This window comes from Protopterus annectens, chromosome 6.part0 (assembly GCF_019279795.1).
Source record: "Protopterus annectens isolate FY-2018-M chromosome 6.part0, PAN1.0, whole genome shotgun sequence".
Classification (NCBI taxonomy): Eukaryota; Metazoa; Chordata; order Ceratodontiformes; family Protopteridae; genus Protopterus; species Protopterus annectens.
Genome location: NC_056737.1, coordinates 935,008,595 through 935,033,518, shown reverse-complemented (window position 1 = coordinate 935,033,518; position 24,924 = coordinate 935,008,595). Strand labels below are relative to the sequence as shown.

At 39.6% G+C, this 24,924-nt stretch overlaps 1 protein-coding gene across 3 annotated transcripts in view; it reads right to left on the bottom strand.

Annotated features, from left to right (window-relative positions):
- Positions 1-22,827, bottom strand: part of CCDC197 (coiled-coil domain containing 197) — a 580,999-nt gene extending 558,172 nt beyond the window's left edge. Inside the window, exons 1-2 of one of the 3 annotated variants that reach the window (XM_044074581.1) lie at positions 22,749-22,827; positions 22,403-22,572 (exon numbers count right to left, since the gene is read on the bottom strand). In XM_044074581.1, the coding sequence (XP_043930516.1) occupies positions 22,403-22,512 (110 nt within the window). In that variant the 5' untranslated portion in view covers positions 22,513-22,572; positions 22,749-22,827. The other 2 variants (XM_044074582.1, XM_044074583.1) reach the window with 2 other exon arrangements.
- Positions 22,828-24,924: the final 2,097 nt, after the last annotated feature.

Below are 24,924 nucleotides of genomic sequence, written 5' to 3'. Positions count from 1 at the left end.
CCATGTCTCAACAGGGGGGATGGTACAGTTAGTGAATCGAGTGTTTACGACGTATGGATTTACTAATTACACAAAAAATTTTTGTGCAGCATGCCATATTTGTAACAAGCATCATGCACAAGGGGCATTGAAACCTAAGCAAGGGAGTTTCCCTACTCCACCGTATCCATTTCATACTATTTGTATGGATTTTATAGAACTGAACAAATACGAAAATAAGAAGTACTGCCTTGTCATTAAAGATATGTTTTCCAAATGGGTGGAAGCTTTTCCAACTAAAAATCCAGATGCAGCTACTGTTGCAAAGGTCCTTGTTAAAGATACCTAGATTTGGCATACCGGAAAAGATTTATAGTGACAATGGCACACATTTTGTAAACCAAACAATACAACAACTTAGTCGCTATTTCAGGATATCATTGAAAAAACACTGTGCATATCACCCCCAATCTGCAGGATTGGTAGAGAGGCATAATGGGGTGTTGAAGAGTAAGCTTAGGAAATTGATTAGTGAGACACAAAAGAACTGGGTGCACTGTTTACCTCTGGCACCATTAAGCATGAGAACTATTCCAAATGCAAAAGGATCGACTCCTTTTGAAGTTTTGTTTGGAAGGGCATATTATACACCTCAATGGAAACCTCTCATGTCTGCAGAGCAGGAGGCTGACAGTTCACTTGCAGGGTATATGAGGCGATTTTTGAATAACAAACTTTTGCAGTTAAATTCTGTTTCAGATAAAGAGCAAACGAAATCGGAAGCAACAGTAGCCCCAGGCACCTGGGTCTGGGTGAAGATAGTGAAGAGAAAAAATTGGAGTTCTCCGAAGTGGGAAGGGCCATACCAGGTACTACTGTCGTCACCCACTGCAGTCAAGATCGCGGAGCGAGCATCCTGGATTCATTTGACACACTGTAAACTGGTTAAGAACTTTGAACTGGACAAAAACCTTGTTACTGTTGTAGAACGAGAACAAAATGAACAGGTATAGAGTGAATAGAGACATTGAACAACCTCAGAAAACTTGCATGATTATTTTGATAGCTATGCTAATAACATTGTTCTTTTTGTTGTGGCCTTTCCTTTTTCCTGCCACAAAAGTTGAACTGATTAAATGAGATGAACCCGAACTTTAACACTTATCAGGCAATTACACGTGTGTATGCTGAGACTTTTAATGTTTCGAACTGCTGGATCTGCACAGCCATACCAACAGCATACGGGGGGGGTTATTAATGACTGCTATCCCCCTAGGGGTCAATGAGACCTGGGAAAATCTGTTTTTTGACACAGTATCTATTAAAGCATATGATAAGGTAGCACTGTATTTGCCTGTGACACAAAAGGGAATTGTATGTTTCTACAAGAACGACACAATACAAGTGGGTTGGAGCAGGTGTAATGTGACTGTACAATATTAATGTTATACCAAAGCAAACAATCTGGGTGGAACTTGTAGTTCAGATTATGACTCATTTCTTAAATCCATGCATAAGACTCTTGATCAAGTGCAGCGTAATCCTGTACTTTTTAAACAGTTATCTGTAATAGATAGGAAAATGTTTCATGCTGGGCAGTCATTTCGTAACAAATTAACTACTAAAGTAGAGGATTGTTATTTTGTGTGTGGTAAAAAAGCATATAAATGGTTACCTGAGAATTGGTCCGACAGTTGTTTTTTGGGGTACCTGGTCCCGGCCATACGACACACTGCAGTCTTGCCTCAGGGAAATATTCGAAATACCCGAAATGTGACCAAGAAAACTGCTAAAAAGCCTGAGAATCCAGTGGGACAGATCGAGGCAGGCTGGAAAGACCATCATACTGTGGGTACCAAACTTACGCACATGGACTTGAATGATGCTGTCATATCGTGGGCAGGCATATTACCTGCATATGGCGCAGTTAAATCAATTTGGGAGCTGTGAAAACTGTCTAAACTTCTCAAAGTGATGAGTAATGCAACTTTCTCTGCTCTTGAACTGATAACTGATGAACTGAATGCTATGAGAACTGTAGTACTCCAGAACCGAATGGCTCTTGACTTCACCCTAGCGGCGAGGGGTGGAACATGCGCTTTAATCAAAGAAGAATGCTGTGCGTTTATACCAGATCATCAGCATGAAATTAATGACCACCTTGAGGTGATTCAGCAAGTGTCGGCCATGACCAAACCAGGCCCAAACCCTGATGGACTTTTTCCAGAATTTGTTCAGGGGTGGGGTTCCATCCTAATGAACATCTTGATTGCCATTGGTGTGGGATTACTCCTGATAGGAGTTTGTGTTTGTTGTGGAATCCCCTGAATGAAGAAATTAATCAAAGAATTTATAGATATATCAGTTTCTGAGACTATGTATCAGAGTACTGAATTTGAAGAGCTGCTAGAATGTGAAACACTTTCATAAAGTTTAAACTAAATGACTTTCTTAATTGCAAATCCAGAATGGAAGAGGTTAGGAAAAGAAGCAAACTGTTTATTCTTTTTGAAAATAGAATTAAAAAGTATTAACAGGGGGGAAATGTCAGAAAAATATGTATTAATGTGTGTATGCTTAATGCTAATTAGAAGCTAAATGAGTTAACACTTTTTTCATTCTATTTTATATGCACTGTTTTATATATAAATTGAGTTTCATATGAGACTGAAAAGATGTTTTTTGAAACTGCAGTGTTCTTTCTGAAACTTGCAAGATGCCCTCTGACCTAGTAATTGCTAGCACAGCAATATTCATGTTTATACCTTTTGGAAATGTACTTGAGAAGCAGGTGCTTATCTGCTAGGTCAGGAGAGAATGAATGAACAATGCTATATCCTGTAAATGCAATGATTCTAAACAATCAGCTCTGTTCAAAGTATGAGAACATGTACAGCTGCAGTAGCTTAGAAATAATGTAGCCAAAGGATTATTAGAGAAATGAACTGCTAGCTTTGTGCTTGAATTAACCATAGTACCTTGAATGGTAACATTGCATGTATCTAACTGGTGGTAACCAAGGCCACGTTGTTTTCCTTAGGAAGTTTCTCACAAAAATTGATAAATCAGCAGAAATTCATGAGACTAATTGTTAATAAATGATGATGAAAAGACTTGTGATTTGTTATGTCAGCTTGGTAGGCAATGTTTTATTAGAAAGTGTATAAAAATGAAAGTATTTCCTGTTTCTAGTTAGACAAACTCTGTATTAGCACATTTTTGTCTCCTTGCTGCAAGATTAAAGTACCTTAACCTGAACCTACCGTGTTTTGATCATTTTTAAAGTATATTTTTCCTTTGACACCAGTAAACACTTAGAATTAAATGCAAAAGTGCAGAAGCCAGCATTTAATTCAGTGAAATATAACACTAAGTATGAACGAGTGCAGAAACCGAGTAAATTATACAGAAATATAACAGTAGCATTTTGAAATAATAGGAAAAAAGGGTATTTTTCTGTTATACCCCTACCACGCCTTCGTGGCACTGGTGCTGCTGTCTTTTCTGATTATGTAATGTTTTATGCAGGACTAAGAAATGGTTATTGTTAAAGTAATTAAAGTCCACCAAACAATATGGCAGAACCAGAAGTTTTAACTGCTAGCGCGGCCGATTTTGTTTGGTGTGTATCTTTTTGCAGCAACGGCTACAGCCCACAATCTTCTAGCTCCAAAATATGGAGCACTAATTACCTCGCCTTATGTGGAATACATACAAACAAGGAACTAATAGGTAAAAAGCTGACAGGAGGGTTAAAGTATTTTGCTTTGTACTTTGTGAATACCAAATCGTATTAATATTGTATGTATATGGGTTAAAACAATTCTTGAACCTGTATATGATGGGCTGTTTCAGTGTGGGAATGCCAAGACCGTTAACTTTATAAGACTTACAAATGAGAAGCGGTCCTTAAAATGAGGTACACTAGAGAAGCGTGAAAGTATTTTGGTCACTGTGTTACGTCTTTTCAGCGGGCACATGCCATATATATTTTCTGACAGTTTATAATTCCTGAATTATAGGCATTAAATGTAATTTATCCTTTCTGGAAAAGTCTCAGTTTTTTTTGGGGGGGGGGGGATTAAGACAGACAGACTAGAATCTTCAGTGAAATTCAGGTGTATATGACAGGCAAAATGTAACCGTAAAGTAAAGCTTACGAATATTTAAATAACATGCCAACAGGAAAACTCAAGAAATGAAAAAGGCAGCAGCACCAGCGGTACGAAGACATGGTAGGGGTATAACGGAAAAGTACCAAAAAAAGTGCAATTAAGCAAGGCCATAGTTGACTCATCCAGCACTGAGTGCCAGTCCCCAAAGTACTGCCCCACTTCCTTAGCTCTTCAAGAGCAAAAAAAAAAAAAGCAACACATAAGGTTTCCTTAGTAGTTCCCAAGCTCAGAAGAAATTGGGCTACTCTCTACTGCCACTAGAGTGAAAACTTAACTTTTCAAACCATAAAATTACTATAAAGGGAACATTACAGCAGTCTAGATTCATCACTGCTGTTAACAGACACCATATATATAGGGCTTTGATCGCCAATCCTTCTCTTAAAGGACAGTTACCATAGGCACTCAGTTCTTCCCATCTTGGTTGGCTGTGTTCCAGAACCTGTATTACCAGTGTCCCACCTAGAAATCTGACCTATATATTTGTGAGTAAGCTGGCATGCTGTCATTTATGCATAAATAGCCCTTGCCCATGTGGCTGAGATCTTGGATGAAAAGGGTTCATAAGACCCAGTCCACTTAACTTAGTTAACAGTTTTAATATAAGGAAAATATACAAGCTTATTGTTAACTGCAGAATCATCACATCAAACATTATAAGGTAGCTATGTATCTCTGGACAAGCACAACTATATTGAAATAAAAATAATTTTGGGCAGCATCCTAAGAATATGTCCTTTGAATGAAATGTAGGGAGAACTTAAACAGCAGAAAAACTGTCTAAACAGCATTCATAACTCTTCTTTTTTGGTGATTATACTGACTTTAGATGTTTATGTATATGCAAAGCCATACCAACAAACAGAATAAAGACAATTCACTTTAGCTAGCAACTGAATTACCACTGCACTCACAGCTGTGGCTACAAACCAAATAAAAGCATATAAAGATAATGTGATATTTAAATCATAATTGTGTGCATGTGTGCAGCAATTTTAATTTGTGCTTTGTCAGGATTAAAGATTTGGCAAATGCAGTTTACTGTTCTGTCTCATCGAGTCCCATTTAATTAAAAGTCCTAGTAGTCAAAACTGAAAATCAAGAAAGTGTACGTGTGCGTCAGCTATGCAAGCCGAATTCTACATCTAGAGCTTGATAATACAGATGACCAACTGATGCATTTGTAGTTAGCACAGCTCTCATACAATATGTTCAGCAACCATGCATAATTCATACAGACAACCTTGCATGAGGTTGGGCTATAACTGTGAATGGACTGGAACAGAAATTATGAATAACACTAAAGATTTAAGAAGTCAGACATGTGGGATGGAAGTTAAATGATGCAGTATTCAAGTAAATCAAACAAATGCAGTAGGTAATCTATACTACGCAGCAGTATAGGAGACCACAAATAAAAGTTGAGTGACAAGCTTTCAAATTCCACACAGAACTAAATGCAAAAGGTTCAAACTAAAATTTGTTTTATAGCGGGACAAAGTCACCCACAGCCCCATGTAAGAGGTTTAACACCCTGACCTGCATTTCTAATATAAATCATCTCTTAGGTCACATAATCTCTAGGGGAAGGAAACTTCTTTTGAAGCTACATCCATCAAAATGAATTGCATTTTCATCCTCCACAACTTTTGAGACATGAACAATTAGAAAGAAAAACTTTCAGTCTGAAAGAAGAAGAATAAAAAACTGTTCTAAAAGAAGAGGAGAAAAAAAGAAGAATCTGAAGAATATGATGACGAAATGGGCTTTGGTCTCACTGACAAAAATGCTAGTACATTAGAACCAATAAAGCATAAAAAAAGCTGTTGTAAATAATATATTTTAATGCATGGGAAATGATTTATCCAGAAACCATTAAAAAAAAACAACTATTTCTTTTACAATGGGCAGCAGAATGGGGACAGAGATGACATGGTCTCACTGTACAATAGTTAAGCTTCAGTGTGAAAGATCGTCTCAATTCACATCAGATGCAAAAACTCAGAACAAGACTATAAAATCATAAAATACTGTTGATCACCTTACAAGAAATGGACCTGTATACAGTTTATCTTCATCACATATTTTATTTATTTTACATAAGAACAATCAGACCTAAAAACAAATCTTAATGCAAACAGTAACTCATACCATGCAGTACATTAAGTCAATAATCTCTACAGTATAACAAAGCAGTGCAGTGCTGTTAAAAAGTAAATCACTTCTGTCAAGTGCAGTTAAGATATGAAAGTTAACTGACATTCATAAAAAAAACGTTCACCTTAGTGTAAGTTAGTATAACATGGCACAGATCTACCAATCACTTACTAAGTAGTGTAAATGACATGCAAGGTCCTGCTACTCTAGCTACACTGCCCACTTTGCACAATGGACAGGAGATGGGATGGTAGTAGCTATCACACTACACTGTGTGTGGCACAATAAACCCTGCAACATTACCTTGTCATCAAGTCTTGTCTACAAACTATCTATTCCAGGCAGTATTCATGCTTGTGAAGTTGCAGTAAGCAGGTTTTCACAGTTTGTGCCACTATTGTTTGGTGTGGACATAGCTCCTGTGCTTCCCCTGCTACAAAATTCAAAGACCATTGGTAGAGAGACAATATGAATGTCTTTTCTGCTCACATCCACGTTGCAGTAATCAGCTATAGGAGGTATCTTTACAACTGCAATACACTGTTTCTATATTTCGGTCAAATATTTTTTGCATTTTGATGTTACAGTAGGCAAAGGGCCAGTAACACATAACACATCCATGAATTCTGCTGTGCCTTTCTGAAACTTATCAGTTTGGATCAGAAATTCTTGTAAAACCAATAAAATCAGTAAATTTTAAAAATGCCTTTCATTTTCATATGTGTTATTTAGCATACCTATTCAAAGAACTTCAAATAAAGTTATCTGAACAAAGTTTTAAATAATAATCAGGCCACAAGATAACTTTTCCAACAGACAGCTAGTAGCTCCTTGTCTGAAGTATACTGGCTTCCATAAATAAACATGGTTTAGATAATTCAATCAATTAGGACAAGTGATTATTTCTGCTCTAAGGACTGCAAAATGATAAGACAGGGCTTTTGTAGAGATAGACAATGTACCTGGGATTACAGGAAGAGGACAGATATCAAAAGGAGAAGGAAGGAAGGCAGTGGTAATGATTGCTGAGCTCTTATCTCAAACAGGATCCAGTTCTAGGTGCCACATCTCTACAAATGCTCAGAAAATATGAATATAGTCATTTACGTTTGTTAAATAGGGAACCACGTTTATCCTTTACAGACTATCTTTCTCCATGGTACAGCCACAAGGGCAAGGGTAAATGCAATGTATACAGACAATTGTGATTAGCCAGTCAACTAGTATGTTTCAGGGAAGTGGGTAAACACCAGACTACACAGAAGAAACCCCTGCAGACATGCTGGAGGGGGCAAGCAAACTCCACAAAGAGTAACCAGAGAACAGAATGTAATACCAGATAATATTGGGAGATGAGAGGCAAGTCTACTTACTGTACTCTGTTCAGACTCATAATGCAGAAAACCAGTCCTGGATGGGATATCAGTCACACATTTCTGAAGATTGCCAGTTGATTTTTTTTTTTTTTTTTACAGACATTAGATATCTTGCTTTCATAGTCATTAATATTTCCCACCCAAGTTCAGTTTCACTGGTGCTTTCAGTTGTTCTTAGCTTTATTTATTAATAGCTTACTATTGCTTCAGTAATCAGTAGCTGTTCAATAACTCTACAGTCAGTTTAGTTTATTGTACATTTATTGTAAATGTTTGTTACAATAAAAGTGATGCTTTTATACTGTAGTGAGGGTGTGTTTCCCTGTGTGACAATTTTGCTTCCCAATGTCCACCTCTAGTACATTTGGGAACTGCTTCTAAAACAAAAAACTTGAAATCAGCAGATTCACATACAATGGTGTGCCTGTAAAGTGCATTAGTGCTGCATTGTTTCTGGATATCGTAATAATGCTCATAAATACATCTTTTTAGCTGCCTTTCGGTCTTGCCAACATGAAAGGATTGGCAACACCAGCAGACAGTCAAATAAACTAAACCAGTAGAGATGCAATTGTAAAAGTGGTTGGACCAGATGTTCCTGCTTCTACTTTCCAAGTATACATGTTCCTGGTTAATAACATGTTTACACTGGGAACAACGTCCACAGCGAAACGTACCCTTCCTACGATGTTCAGGAGTCACAAACAATGATGTACATCTTGTTCTTGAATTACTGGAATTGGTTTTGGGAAACAATTGTATCTATTTTTGTGGTGAATATTTCCAGCAGATATCAGGTGTCTCCATGTGAGCCAATTGTGCTCCCACCTATGCTGACATTATTTTGTCAGTATGGGAGCAAAAGTTTGCATTTTGCAGTGAATTTTCCAAATATTGGATTCACTATACTAGATTTTTGGATGACATCTGTATCTTTTGGACAGGACCCAAACATTGTATTGATGAGTTTGTCACCTATTTACACACTACTACAGAATTTTTGAAGTTTACATACAACATAACAGCAGATTATGTAAACTACTTAGACATTACTCTTTTTAAGCAAGATGGTGGTTTTTGTTCATGTATATATAAGAAGCCTTCCTTTTCAAATAGCTACCTACATTACGACAGTTCACATCCGAAATTCCAAAAAAGATCCATAATTAAGGGGCAATTTGTCAGGGTTTCTTGTATGACCTCGGATGACATTATTTTTCAAGTGGAGGGAGACAAGTTAAGTTCCCTTTTCATAGATAGGGGATATCCCATCACCTTGATTAATTCTGTTAAGAAGTTCAGCTAGGTAGGAACAGAAGATTTTGTCCCATTTTAGGGAAGAAATGTGCTGAACCTACCGATGTTTCCACTAACAGTTTCCATTTATCAGCTATCAATCAAGTGTTCTTTACTGAACATAGTGCAGATGTGGGACAAATTAGAAACATTGTTCAAGAGGAATTGAAGTTGTTTCAGGATCTTACAGACCTGAGTAATTTTAATGAATTAACCTGCAAATTTGTTTACAAAAGGGGTTTCAACATCAAGAGGATTTTGGAACACAACAACAGTCAGGGACCTCCTGAACATCGTAGGAAGGGTACGTTTCGCTGTGGACGTTGTTCCCAGTGTAAACATGTTATTAACCAGGAACATGTATACTTGGAAAGTAGAAGCAGGAACATCTGGTCCAACCACTTTTACAATTGCATCTCTACTGGTTTAGTTTATTTGACTGTCTGCCGGTGTTGCCAATCCTTTTATGTTGGCAAGACCGAAAGGCAGCTAAAAAGACGTATTTATGAGCATTATTACGATATCCAGAAACAATGCAGCACTAATGCACTTTACAGGCACACCATTGTATGTGAATCTGCTGATTTCAAGTTTTTTGTTTTAGAAGCAGTTCCCAAATGTACTAGAGGTGGACATTGGGAAGCAAAATTGTCACACAGGGAAACGTATTGGCAGATTTTGTTGGAATCTAACAAACCTCCGGGGTTGAATGATTCCATTTCTATCATGCCTTATTTAAAACTTAAGGCAGACCAATTGTAAGGGTTAAGTAGCATGATATTTATTTAGACCTGTTTTTTTTATGGAATATTTTAATACATTTCAACAACTATATTTATCTGTGTAAAAAACAGTGTATATTTATATAAAAAAAAATTTTGACTTGAGTATGTAATCAACCATTTATACATGCAATTTGAATATCTTTTAAATAGGCTTGCTTGTAAAATTATTTTTTAACATGATTCTCTTGAATATTGACAGGTTAGGTGCAACATTTTGTATACTGGGGCTTACAAACTGTGATACCACTTTAAGAGAGTTTTTAATTTGTAAACAATCAACTAATTTATCAATTTGTATGTGTATATAAACAAGCGAAAGATGTTTTAACTTTATCTGATGAAGTTGCGTGGTCAACGAAAATGTGGAGAAATTTTGGCGTTAATAAAAGGTTTTCCAGCACTATTTTTGCCAGTGGCGTTTTCAGTTTCTACCTTACTTTGCTGCACCTTATTGTGAGTTCGGCTGTCGGACACTAAGGTGGATTTCCTGGTCTGTTCATTATTCTTTGTGGACAGTTGGTTTTCAGTGTTCATAGTGTTTTTTGCATTACTCTGCTATGTACTCTCAGTGAATGCCAAGTTAAATGACAGATTTTAATACCCTCATCTCTTTATTTGAAATGTATAGCCAATTGCCTTCTTTTTTATCTATATTCATTTGAGACTCTCTATATGTTATGCTTTAGCTATTTATTTCCACCTGGATAACTTAGTCAGGTTTCTTATGTTATACTTTGGCTTGTATAAAACCTTTGGCCCTGCTTTGTGCCTGAAAATTGTCTGTGAACTGAATATCAACCTATTTAACAATGTTTAGTTACTTACTCTGTACGTAAGTAAGTAAATAAAGTCTTTCAATTACCCAGTTAAAGGTAAACAAAAAATGAAATACTACATCACAAGCCAGATCAATATGTGAAAGGAGACTCTTACAGCCATTTGAGCCCCAGCTGCTTGAAATCCAGGAACTCAGACACATGGGCTCAAGTGGCTATTTCCCCATATGCCCTCTTGGGTGAGCAGCTGCTTGAACATGAGTTCAGGGAAGCAGCTACCACAGTGGTTGGATGCCATCAAAGTCTCACTGCAGAGATAGTCAGTGGGGAAGGGAAATGGGGAGACTTTAGATTTAGGAAGGGGAGGTGGATTTTGGCGGGCTTTTTCAGCTATTGAGAACTCAGCACAGCTCCTTGTGGTGGCCAGCAGTGTTCCTCTAGCAGCAGAGACCAGAAAAGACTACCTTTCCAGATTTTAAGTATTTTTCTTGGCTTTTTCGACTTTTTGTGACTTTCGACTACTGTTTTTGCTTGTTTTATCAAAGTTTGCACTGTTTTTACTGTCTTTATAAGCTAAAACTGTTTACTGCACTTGCTAGTTTAAGTTTTGCATAAAAGTTAAACTACAGGCTAATACACTCAAGTGTAGTAGCTTTTGATAGCATTTAGTCGAAAATTATAGCATTTATTGAGTTTTCTGCCTTTCTGTAAAAAACTTGAGAAAACCAAAAAAATATCCTTGTTTTCCATACTTTCCTAACTAGTGTTCCAGAGACCAGATTTTGCTGATCCCTGGGCTTTGTCTTGGTTCCTGTGTTTCTCAATTTTCCTTGTTTGGTCAGGGGAAGTTTCTTTACTCACCAGTGAGAGTGGGGAGTACTGAGCTGCCTGTTTGTCCTTAGAGGAGTGGTTTAAGGCAGTAACTTGTAGTCTATTGGCCATTTTGGGTCATTTCCTGTCTTTTCCAGCCCCTGCTATAAAGCGCGTTTTGGCGGGCTTTTCCAGCTATTGAGAACTCAGCACAGCTCCTCGTGGTGGCCAGCAGTGTTCCTCTAGCAGCAGAGACCAGAAAAGACTACCTTTCCAGATTTTAAGTATTTTTCTTGGCTTTTTTGACTTTTTGTGACTTTCGACTACTGTTTTTGCTTGTTTTATCAAAGTTTGCACTGTTTTACTGTCTTTATAAGCTAAAACTGTTTACTGCACTTGCTAGTTTAAGTTTTGCCTAAAAGTTAAACTACAGGCTAATACACTCAAGTGTACTAGCTTTTGATAGCATTTAGTCGAAAATTATAGCATTTATTGTGTTGTCTGCCTTTCTGTAAAAAAACTTGAAAAAAAACAAAATAAAATATCCTTGTTTTCCATACTTTCCTAACTAGTGTTCCAGAGACCAGATTTTGCTGATCCCTGGGCTTTGTCTTGGTTCCTGTGTTTCTCCATTTTCCTTGTTTGGTCAGGGGGAAGTTTCTTTACTCACCAGTGAGAGTGGGGAGTACTGAGCTGCCTGTTTGTCCTTAGAGGAGTGGTTTAAGGCAGTAACTTGTAGTCTATTGGCCATTTTGGGTCATTTCCTGTCTTTTCCAGCCCCCTGCTATAAAGCACGTTTTGGCGGACTTTTCCAGCTATTGAGAACTCAGCACAGCTCCTCGTGGTGGCCAGCAGTGTTCCTCTAGCAGCAGAGACCAGAAAAGACTACCTTTCCAGATTTTAAGTATTTTTCTTGGCTTTTTCGACTTTTTGTGACTTTCGACTACTGTTTTGCTTGTTTTATCAAAGTTTGCACTGTTTTTACTGTCTTTATAAGCTAAAACTGTTTACTGCACTTGCTAGTTTAAGTTTTGCCTAAAAGTTAAACTACAGGCTAATACACTCAAGTGTACTAGCTTTAGGGCTAAGACAGAATATATGTGTGTAAATGAGAGGGAGGGTAGAGGAATGGTGAGGATGCAGGGAGTAGAGTTGGTAAAGGTGGACGAGTTTAAGTACTTGGGATCAACAGTTCAGAGTAATGGTGAATGTGGAAGAGAGGTGAAGAAGAGAGTACAGGCAGGGTGGAATGGGTGGAGAAGAGTGTCAGGAGTGATTTGTGACAGGCGGGTATCCGTAAGAGTGAAAGGGAAGGTCTACAAGAGTGTAGTGAGACCAGCTATGTTATATGGGTTGGAGACAGTGGCATTGACAAAAAGGCAGGAGTCAGAGCTGGATGTGGCAGAGTTAAAGATGTTAAGATTTGCAATCGGTGTGACTAGGATGGATAGGATTAGGAATCGGTATATTAGAGGGTCAGCTCATGTTGGACAGTTTGGAGACAAAGCAAGAGAGACGAGATTGCGTTGGTTTGGACATGTGCTGAGGAGGGATGATGGGTATATTGGGAAAAAGATGCTAAGGATGGAGCTGCCAGGTAAGAGGAATAGAGGAAGGCCTAAGATAAGGTTTATGGACGTGGTGAGAGAGGACATGCAGGCGGTTGGTGTGACAAAGCAAGATGCAGAGGATAGGAAGAAATGGAAAGAGATGATCCGCTGTGGCGACCCCTAACGGGAAAAGCCGAAAGAGAATGATGATGATGATGTACTAGCTTTTGATAGCATTTAGTCGAAAATTATAGCATTTATTGAGTTTTCTGCCTTTCTGTAAAAAAACTTGAAAAAAAAAAAAAATATCCTTGTTTTCCATACTTTCCTAACTAGTGTTCCAGAGACCAGATTTTGCTGATCCCTGGGCTTTGTCTTGGTTCCTGTGTTTCTCCATTTTCCTTGTTTGGTCAGGGGGAAGTTTCTTTACTCACCAGTGAGAGTGGGGAGTACTGAGCTGCCTGTTTGCCCTTAGAGGAGTGGTTTAAGGCAGTAACTTGTAGTCTATTGGCCATTTTGGGTCATTTCCTGTCTTTTCCAGCCCCCTGCTATAAAGCACGTTTTGGCGGACTTTTCCAGCTATTGAGAACTCAGCACAGCTCCTCGTGGTGGCCAGCAGTGTTCCTCTAGCAGCAGAGACCAGAAAAGACTACCTTTCCAGATTTTAAGTATTTTTTCTTGGCTTTTCGACTTTTGTGACTTTCGACTACTGTTTTTGCTTGTTTTATCAAAGTTTGCACTGTTTTTACTGTCTTTATAAGCTAAAACTGTTTACTGCACTTGCTAGTTTAAGTTTTGCCTAAAAGTTAAACTACAGGCTAATACACTCAAGTGTACTAGCTTTTGATAGCATTTAGTCGAAAATTATAGCATTTATTGAGTTTTCTGCCTTTCTGTAAAAACTTGAAAAAACAAAAAAATATCCTTGTTTTCCATACTTTCCTAACTAGTGTTCCAGAGACCAGATTTTGCTGATCCCTGGGCTTTGTCTTGGTTCCTGTGTTTCTCCATTTTCCTTGTTTGGTCAGGGGGAAGTTTCTTTACTCACCAGTGAGAGTGGGGAGTACTGAGCTGCCTGTTTGCCCTTAGAGGAGTGGTTTAAGGCAGTAACTTGTAGTCTATTGGCCATTTTGGGTCATTTCCTGTCTTTTCCAGCCCCCTGCTATAAAGCGCGTTTTAGCACGCTTTAGCGCGGAATTGCCACTGTTGCACACTAGGGCAGCGCCGGTTAAGCAGGTTTCAACTATTCGGGCTACCTAAAGTCCACTCTTCAAATTTTCCCTTAAAACTACCTTCCTCGAACTATACTACTGATCTAATCAGCGTATCCTATAACTAAAAAAGATCTCTACTTGACTCCAAGTAGACTATTCTCTATCTGTTAAACCTAGCACTTGCTCCTACAGTACTTATCACCTTGATACAGCACTCTTGTCATAGATAGTACCCCAAAAGGCAAACCCCATTTCTCGGTCACCCACATACCCCGGATTGTTTTTTAAAGTTTTGTTGTCTATTCCTTCTAGCATGTCGAGGGATCAGTTGCTAGTGTCCTCTCCTGCTCAGCTGGTGAACCTGGGAATATTGAGGCAATGTTACAATTGCCTCATGTACCTGAACAACCCTCTCCTCCTCCCACAAAACACAAATACATGCGAGAGATGCAACTATACGGCCAAACTGGAGGCTGAGCTCTCTCAACATAGGACTGGCAAGACCAGACAGGAGGAGAAGGTTACCACACACACTATAGACCCAGTCTCACATAGTACCATCACAACCTTAAATCATACACATAAACACACAAAGACATACTCGGAGGCTCTGATCAAAATCTACCAAAACAGCAGAGGCCACCAAAGCAGACACCCAAACAACCACCACCTCAGAACACAACACCTGCAACACATAGACCTCACAGCCAGAGTGTCAAACAGTCACAGCCCTTAAGGCCAAACACAATGCCAGACACACTAGTCATTGGTGACTCCATAGTCAGACACACTGGCGTCCGCTCACCAGACTGAGTAAGGAGAGAGTTACAGTAAGCTGCCTGTCGGGCGCTAGAATCCGCCACATAACGCAAGCACTCAGGTCTCTCAACAGCAGGTACAAATATGACTCAGTCATTGTCCACGCTGGTGTAAACGACCTGAGACATACCTCCTTGGACTACATGAAAAGAGACATTGAGGAGCTCTCTGATTATGTAGCCCAGGCAGGTATGACCCTGACCTTGAGCAGTATCCTACCTTCACCAAGAATGATGCCACAATACAGAGATAAGATGATCAGCTTTAACAATTGGCTTAAACTCTGGTGTCATTCAAAGGGGATCAATGTCTGTCTGCCTGGGATGACATGCTGGACAAGCCACGCTGCTTCAAGGGCGGCTTGCACCTGTCACCCTGGGATTCGGATATTGGCAAAGGCTCTTGCCACCCCCATAGTGCCTTTTTAGGCAAGGCTCAAATTCTAAACCTACCACCCTAGAACACAAAAGGAAAAAACTAAGGGCAATGCTGCTCAATGCCAGAAGTCTAAATCTCAAAATGCACTCGAGGCCCTTCTCAGTATGGAGAACATCGATGTCTGTGCTGTGACAGAAACCTGGTTCAAGGCTCCTGAGAGCACCCCAGCACTATCAGGTTTTACCTCATATCATGCGTTCCGGCCCCAAAATCCGGACAATACCAAGAAAGGAGGGGGGGGGGTATCCATATTCATCAAGGACACCCACACCTCAAGACTGGTGGCAACGCACAATGCATCGGAGACCATCCAGGTGCAACTAACCATAGGCAAGACTGCTCTGCAAATTGTAGCATGTTACAGGCCACCCTCACAAACTCAGGAACCTCACAGGGCTTTCCTGAAAACACTGGAGGGGATAAATGTATCTCCAAACACCATCATACTAGGTGACTTCAATTACCCTAATATAGACTGGGAACACTACTCAAGCCCAAACACCTAGCCCAAAAGTTCCTGGAATTCATAAACTCAAATGCCATGGAACAACTAGTCACCATCCCCACAAGAGGAGAAAACATACTTGATCTCATCATCACGAACATGGGAGCACAATGTTCAACACCGGAAGTATACCCCTCACTGGTGAGATCAGATCACAAACTAATCTCACTGGAGGTCCTCATCCCACACCCACCTGAAATAAAAAAGACCACAGTAAAGAACTTCTCGAAAGCCGACTTCACACTTCTAAAGACTAGTGTGGTCTCCTTTAAGGCCCCAGAGCTGGCGGAAAACAGTACTCAAGCCGCTGAATCACTTACAAATGCCTTCTACCAGCACCTGCAGGACTGCATGGATAAGGCAATCCCAAGCAAAACAAAGACTCTTTGTACCAAAGGCAAGCGTCCAGTCTGGTGGACCCCAGCCATAAACAAACTCTACAACAAAAGGAGGAAGCTACTACAAGATAGAGCAAAATCCTTAAAAGGTAAGACATAAGTAAAAAACTAAGAGCTCTCATAAAATCATCCAAAGCAAATTTTGAGAGAAAAATAGCTAAAGACTCAAAAGACAATCATAAGGCCTTCTTTAGCTATGTTAGAAACCTGGGAGGAAACTCCCAGATATGCTCAGAACTAGTTCAAAATGATGTGAAGATTACTGATCCTACAGACATTGCCAACATACTGGCTGACAGGTTCAGTGCAAACTTCTCCCCCTCCCCCAAAAGGAGAGATATCTATACCAAGCGATTGCAGCCCCCAAACATCTCTAGCCCAAGTGAGAACTGCTCTCTCCAAAGCAAAAAATACAGCATCCATGGGACCTGATGGTGTCCCCAGCTGTGTGCTCCACGAACTCAATGAGGAATTAAACCCACAGCTAGCACAGCTGTTTAATCATAGTCTCATCTCTGGATACGTACCCAAGGAGTGGCGCACTGCGACTGTGGTCCCACTTCACAAAGGCGGTGCCTCCACCGACCCTGGAAATTACCGGCCCATTAGCTTGACAAGCCTTATCTGCAAAGCCATGGAGAGGATCATAATGGACCTCATAAATAAAGACATAGGGAATTTGCAGACTTTGGATCCAACCCAGTTTGGCTTTGTCAAAGGCAGATCATGCCTTTTAAACTTGGTTGACTTCATCGAAACAGTCACCAAAGCCATTGATGAGGGAAAGGCAGTCCATACAGCCTACCTCGATCTGGCGAAGGCCTTCGATACAATACCCCACTCGGGTATCATTGAAAAACTCATCAGCTTAAATGTTAACCCATACATCACAAGATGGGTTGCAAACTGGCTGAGTGACAGAACCCACAGGGTCAGAGTTGCTGGCGCCATGTCAGACTCAAAGCCTGTCACAAGTGGTGTCCCACAGGGCTCAGTCCTGGGCCCACTCTTGTTTGGCATCTACTTTTCCGAAGTACAAGCAAACACAGGAGGGTTATGGCTGACAAAGTTTGCAGATGACTGCAAACTGGGGCCGTAGTAGAAAACACATCTGACACAGATATCCTTCAGAAGGGTCTCACAGAAATGGATAACTGGTGCCAGAGCCATGGCCTAAAGTTAAATGCCAAAAATGCATAGTCATACCCTTCGGGAAAAACAAGGTTACCCCTAGCTACCATACAGGTGGCAATCCACTGAGCACAGAAGAAGTTATCAGGGACCTGGGGACCCAGGTTGACAGTAGCCTGTCATTCGACACCCATGTAGCTAAAGTAGTTAGGAAGACCTTCTACATTGCCCACCTTATCATGAAGGGATTCACATCTAGATCAAGGGAGGTCATAGTCTCCCTATACTCATCACTCATCAGACCAATGATTGAGTACAATGCCCCATTCGGAATGTATCTGACCCGACACTTGCAGCAGCTGGAGAGGCCACAAAGTTCCTCACCAAAAGGATAAAGGGTCTCAAAAATCTGTCCTATGCTGCCCGACTGAAAGAACTCCAGCTCTATTCAGTCGCTTACGCTGCTCAGAGGTGACCTTTGCCTGACATACAAGGCCATGTCAAACCCAGATTTGATGAATATGCTTCACCTCAAAATCTAGATCCGTCAGAGCCACAAGGCGGAGACTTAAACCTCGACACGGCTATTAATAGGGCGTGCTGGAGGGATAGATTAATCACCCAAAGACTCCCTATGCTGTGGAACAAAATCCCGGTATATGTGAGGCAGAGCACCTCGCTGGCCTTGTTCAAGAGAAATCTTGACCAATGGATGGGAGATCGCAGATATACCCCAGAGATTACCTCAGTGTCACTGCTCGACAGAGGCACAGCAAAATAATGGGTATAGTTCCCCATACTAAAGGGGTGGCGTAAGCCACAAAACTATGGGCTAGGCTTGTAAATGCCCTCGGGCAGATAGCCTAGTATGAACCTATGAACCTATGAACCTATGATTTTAGGTTTAGGGAGTGACCAGGAATTAGCGATAGGTTAGAGTTAGGGCGGAGAAGGGGGATTTTAGGTTTAGGGAGTGATCAGGAGTTGGACCAAAGTTAGGGTTGGGAAATGGATGGGCATTGGCTCAAAGTTGGGGCTATGGAGGGGGATTTTCGGTTTAGGAAGCAATCAGAGTTGTTTTTAAGGTTAGGATCAGGGTTCTGGGAAGAATAGTAAGCTTTGTCATAGTGCACGAAAATCTGGGGAGTGGGAGTTATGGCATGTGCTAATACAAGTGAGTGGTGGGTCTATAGCATTGAACGTTTAATACTTCAATGCATAAATGCATTGAAGTATTAAACCATCAAAATTTAATAAAAAAAAATATTAAAACAAACAAAAAAAACTAAAGCGTTTACTCAGGGGGGCAAGTCCCCCTGCACCCCCCCACACCACCCGCTACTTAAATATACCAACTCAGAGATTACGCTACAGTGCAGGAAAGGGAAGTCTTCCCTTTTCTGCACCATTCTACATTGAAGTGCGACTTCAGAGTTCAGGTAAGTATTTAAATTTAATTTATTTTTTTTAATTTCGAAGTTATGGAACTTTGACAATATGGTGTCGACATATTGTAGAAGTTATGAAACTTCGACAATATGGTGTCGACCATATTGTATTCAATGTTACATAATTTCAAGATTTTAACATAGACCTGTGAGTGGTTGTAGGGAAATGTGCTGCTAGGCAATGGTACATGAGGCCTTGTAGTAGACCTATAAGACAGAAGGCATAAATCCTTCTCTAAGTGCCAAGAGATTGAAGAAAGTAAATGCATCAAACCCCATATAGAGATTTTGTAGCAATATTTTTTATACAAATAATACAGAAAATGTTTTAAAATAAAGTGCCTTTTATACTTAAAATTTTAGTTGGTGTGGTTGTCCTGCCCCTATATACTATACCTACCTTTGCTTAAAAGACAGGTCTGGGTGGGCAGGAAAGGGCAATACAAATCCACAAAAATGTTTAAAAAAACATGGAGTAAACAGCTGCATCAGGGCACAATAACAATGCTGCTTGATTACTGATTATGTTTTTTTTTAAAACAGATACATTTGTTGGAATGCAAAGACTCATTTCTGATTTCATAAAAATGTCAATTACTGGCTGGTGCATTACTTGCAGCGTAGTATGTAAAGCAAGTGTAGCAGCAAGTAGCTGTATCTAAGCATTATGATAGGGTAAATTCAGAAAACAGGGTACCAAAAACAAGACATCTATGATGGAACAAAACAGGGTACCAAGAACAACACATCTATGATGGAAAAAACAGGGTACCAAGAACAAGGAACAAAACAGGGTACCAAGAACAACACATCTATAATGGAACAAAACAGGGTACCAAGAACAACACATCTATGATGGAACAAAACAGGGTACCAAGAACAACACATCTATGATGGAACAAAACAGGGTACCAAGAACACAGGGTCAAGAACAACACATCTATGATGGAACAAAACAGGGTACCAAGAACAACACATCTATGATGGAACAAAACAGGGTACCAAGAACAACACATCTATGATGGAACAAAACAGGGTACCAAGAACAACACATCTATGATGGAACAAAACAGGGTACCAAGAACAACACATCTATAATGGAACAAAACAGGGTACCAAGAACAATGCATCTATGATGGAACAAAACAGGGTACCAAGAACAACACATCTATGATGGAACAAAACAGGGTACCAAGAACAACACATCTATAATGGAACAAAACAGGGTACCAAGAACAACACATCTATAATGGAACAAAACAGGGTACCAAGAACAACACATCTATAATGGAACAAAACAGGGTACCAAGAACAACACATCTATAATGGAACAAAACAGGGTACCAAGAACAACACATCTATAATGGAACAAAACAGGGTACCAAGAACAACACATCTATAATGGAACAAAACAGGGTACCAAGAACAACACATCTATAATGGAACAAAACAGGGTACCAAGAACAACACATCTATAATGGAACAAAACAGGGTACCAAGAACAACACATCTATAATGGAACAAAACAGGGTACCAAGAACAACACATCTATACAAAACAGGGTACCAAGAACAACACATCTATGATGGAACAAAACAGGGTACCAAGAACAACACATCTATGATGGAACAAAACAGGGTACCAAGAACAACACATCTATAATGGAACAAAACAGGGTACCAAGAACAACACATCTATAATGGAACAAAACAGGGTACCAAGAACAACACATCTATAATGGAACAAAACAGGGTACCAAGAACAACACATCTATAATGGAACAAAACAGGGTACCAAGAACAACACATCTATAATGGAACAAAACAGGGTACCAAGAACAACACATCTATGATGGAACAAAACAGGGTACCAAGAACAGCACATCTATAATGGAACAAAACAGGGTACCAAGAACAACACATCTATGATGGAACAAAACAGGGTACCAAGAACAACACATCTATAATGGAACAAAACAGGGTACCAAGAACAACACATCTATGATGGAACAAATTAGCTTAAAACATGCAGCTATGTCTTGTTCACCTAAAGTCTTTCAAATGTTAATAAAGTAAGCTCTCCAAGGAATTCAGTTGTGGATAATTCAGTAAAACAATGAAAGAAGACTCACCCTCACTGCAACAAAGTATCAGTTATATACTGCATGTGGTGCAGCACTACAGTTATTAGTACCCCGGTTTGGTCATGGGATGATGTACCTTCTATGTGGAGTCTGCATAAATGCCTTGTGTCCATGTAGGTTTTAATAAGGGACTATGTTTTCCTCCCACATCCCATAAGCATGGTGACAGGTGAAAAGGTAAGCCTCAGAACTGTGTGTGTGTGTGTGTGTGTGTGTGTGTGTGTGTGTGTGTGTGTGTGTGTGTGTGGTCCTGTGTCCAGTACTGGCTTTTTGCCTCTACTGATTATAAGGAGATAAGCTCTGACCCACCTTTGACTCTAAACAGAATAAAGCAGGTGCTGCAAAATGAGTGAATGAATGATTGAATGTTGCTTCATTATCCTGTCACCAAATGCAAAGTTAACAAACAACAAATTAAAAATCTATACCTTGAAATATGGAATAACAAAGGATGCACATCTCATAAGGGTAAAAACCTGTACCTTGAAAATGTGAATTAAAAGGATGCTTGTGTCATCAGGGTAATAAAGCAGTCTGTCAGAAGTACAATGAACTATATTACTGGACACGTTTGCTGTGCTGGTAGAATTCAGTTGTGCATCTTATTTTAGGCATGCTTCAAAATCATTTACAATGTTTATTGACAATGAAGATACACCAAAGCTGGAAAAAAGCCATGAAGTAAATTAAGAAAAGAGGAGATGGATGTATAGCTCTCAAATGGTTACCTTAAGAATCAGGCAATAAGCTGAAAATAATGATGGACAAAGGTCGAGAAACAGGAACATGGTTTACTCTTATCTGATTGCTGATACTGCCTTAGTATCCCTGCTGGAAGGAATGGCTACAAAGTTAAAACACTGAGATTTCCTACGAGTGTTTTTAAGTAATCTTGAAAATCTATAAACCTACTAAATGACCACGGATAAACCCTGTGTAAATGTATGACAATGCCAGGAGTATCCGCTAGTATGCCTTTCTGTGGATACCAAAATGAGCAGGGAGGACATACACAGCAGCTTCTATCAGAGAGGATTTCTCTGTTATTTTAACCTCTTCTTTTTTAACTGCAGATGAAGACAAGATAGTTGCTTTAACTAGAATCACAACTTGCAAATAAAACAATTTTCTCAAACTAAATCATCGTATGGGGTTGTCTCTCACTGGCTCAGTGTACTTTCAAATGTTTATGCTGGATGAATGTCCAGATGATGCAATGAAATGCCGAAGGCCTTGGCAAAATACTGGGGAAACCGGAGCCTGTAATTAACACTTAGGCTTTAACCTTTCCCTGAAGCCAAGTTATTAGTCAACATCTCGGAATCCCTACCGCCTAAAACATGCACCCTGTAACATATTATGGTTATTAATTAAATTTAATGTTAAACAGCAACAGTCTCACCTTCGTTCTCCCAGTTGTGTTACAAACACATTTTTCCTTCGACTTTCAATATGCAGTTCGTATCTAGGATCACGATCTGTTTTCTTTGCTAGTGGTTCTTTGCAATTCATGTTTTAATAGCCCGAGGGAGTACAAAGTGAGAACTTCAGCTTCATAAATCCAGTTACTCTCTGCAAGGAATTCAAAACCACTTATAGAATGCACACGCCAGAATAAGTACTTTTTTTTTAAATGTAGTTGCTATTTTGACATTTAATTTTAGATTAAACACACACGCTATTTTGACATTTAATTTTAGATTAAACACACATTACACTTTTCCAAACAACCAAGGGCAGTCACAAACCGTGTTCAGCTGCTATAGCAACGTGTACACCAAGCTGTGTTTTCTGACCAATGGTTGGAGTAGATAGGTGTAATTTGTGAAGTATCATGGGTATTTCATCATTTATTTACAAAGTTGCAGTGTAAGGCTTGCTGGTTTGTTATTCCTCTGCAGTGAAGTAATCGGATAGTATTTGCAGTTTACATTATTTTTGTTTGCCTGTGATTAACAGTAATTTATAATCGTAGTTTTGCAGCAGAGTCAGTTTATACAAGTTAGTAAACCTGCATGCACATCTAGTTTTCTGTTACATTCCTGTTTTGAATTTAGGAATTTATTTAATCCCTGATTTTCCTACTTTTGTGGATGTCAGGTTTCATGCCAAATAAAGTACAAAAACACGTTTTCACTTCGACCGTAACTGAGTTTGAATTTAGTTCGAACCACGGACATGCAAGGAGCTAGCACCTACTGCTACGAGGAATATAAAGACTATATTCAGTAGCTCTCAGCCTTCCTTCTCTGAAATGATGGGCACTAGCCCTCATAATGTGGAACTAGTGGCCAAAACGTGGAACACATACTAACGGCATATTTAGGAAGGTCACAGTACGATTAAAATGTGCTGGTTTTCAATTATAAAAAGATTATTTGACGAAATTGAAGTGTATTAACCCATCACCGAGTTCGCGCAGAAATGGGCGTGCCCGCCGTGATTGACATGCCGGAGGGCGGGGATTAACAACATGTGCCGTGATTGACAAACAATGCTGATATAACGGTAAATCCGTGTCATGTAGCAGAAACAGTAGAATTAAAAACAGAGCATTTAATAAGCACAATAATGACAGAAATGGCCTTTCCATTCAAATGTTCCAGAAGCATCTTGACAACCAAATACTTTTATGAAATTCAAAACTGAACTAAACCTGTAAAAAGATCCATTGTCTCTTATTTAAACACTCCACTATTTGAAAACATTACGTTGAACTTGACGCTTATGTGAAATGAGGGGGGGGGGGGGGGGATATGGAGCCTTTAATAATAACTTCAGTCAGACAGCTCACGGCATGAATTATGATGATTTAATGCTTTTATTTGTTTAAAATTTCTTGTATGTGTGACAAGATACTTGCAATGTCGAACAGTTTGGAACATACATTTTTTTAAAGATTGAAAATAAGGAACGTTACTTGTAATGAGGTACCTCTTAATCCATGCAAAAACTGGTGACATATGGAAAAAGGGTACTTTTCCATTAACTGGGCAACACTTTCAACTTCAACGCGAGCACACACTGAATTGTAGGAAGAGACTTGACTTCGCTTTAAGAAGTGTGATATTGCCTGTTCTTTCTTAAAAAGTGGAGTAACCTATATTACCTGGCGTGTTACAGCTATGCTTTACATCCTCGCACAGCTGTTATGCTTGATGCACTTTAAGTTTTAAACGGCTGTTACCAAAATAAGCGGTTTTCTTACACTGGCTTCTGCGACTCAGATAGTGTTGCTGCGGCAACCTGAATGATCGTGTTTTTCCAGTACAGGAAAGGGTATTTGGGAGGGAATAAATACATGTAGGTTCACAGGTTCTTAGGTTTATACTAGGCTATCTGCCCTAAGGCATTTATAAGCCTAGCCCAGAGTTTTTGTGGCTTACGCCACCCCTTATGTTAAAAAATACTGTGCCCATTAGTTTGTTGTGCCTCTGTCCAGCAGTGACACAGAGATGATTCCCGGGGTAAACCTACGATCTCCCATCCACCGGTCAAGATTTCTCTTGAACAGAGCCAGCGAGGTGCTCTGCCTCACATGGACCGGGATTTTATTCCACAACATAGGGAGTCTCTGGGTGACAAATCTATCCCTCCAGCATGTCCTATTTATATCCGTGCTAAGGTTTAAGTCGCTTGCTGTAGTGGATCTGGTAGATCTGGATTTTTTGAGGTGGAGCATGTCCATTAATTCCGGGTTGGACATGGCCTTGTATGTCAGGCACAGGTCACCTCTGAGCAGATGGTATGCGACTGAATAGAGCTGGAGTTTCTTCAGTCTGGCAGCATATGACAGATTTTGGAGTCCCTTTATCCTTTTGGTGAGGAACTTTTGGGATCTCTCCAATTGCTGCAGGTGTCGGGTGAGATACATCCCGAATGGGGCATTGTACTCGATCATTGGTCTGATAAGTGAAGAGTACA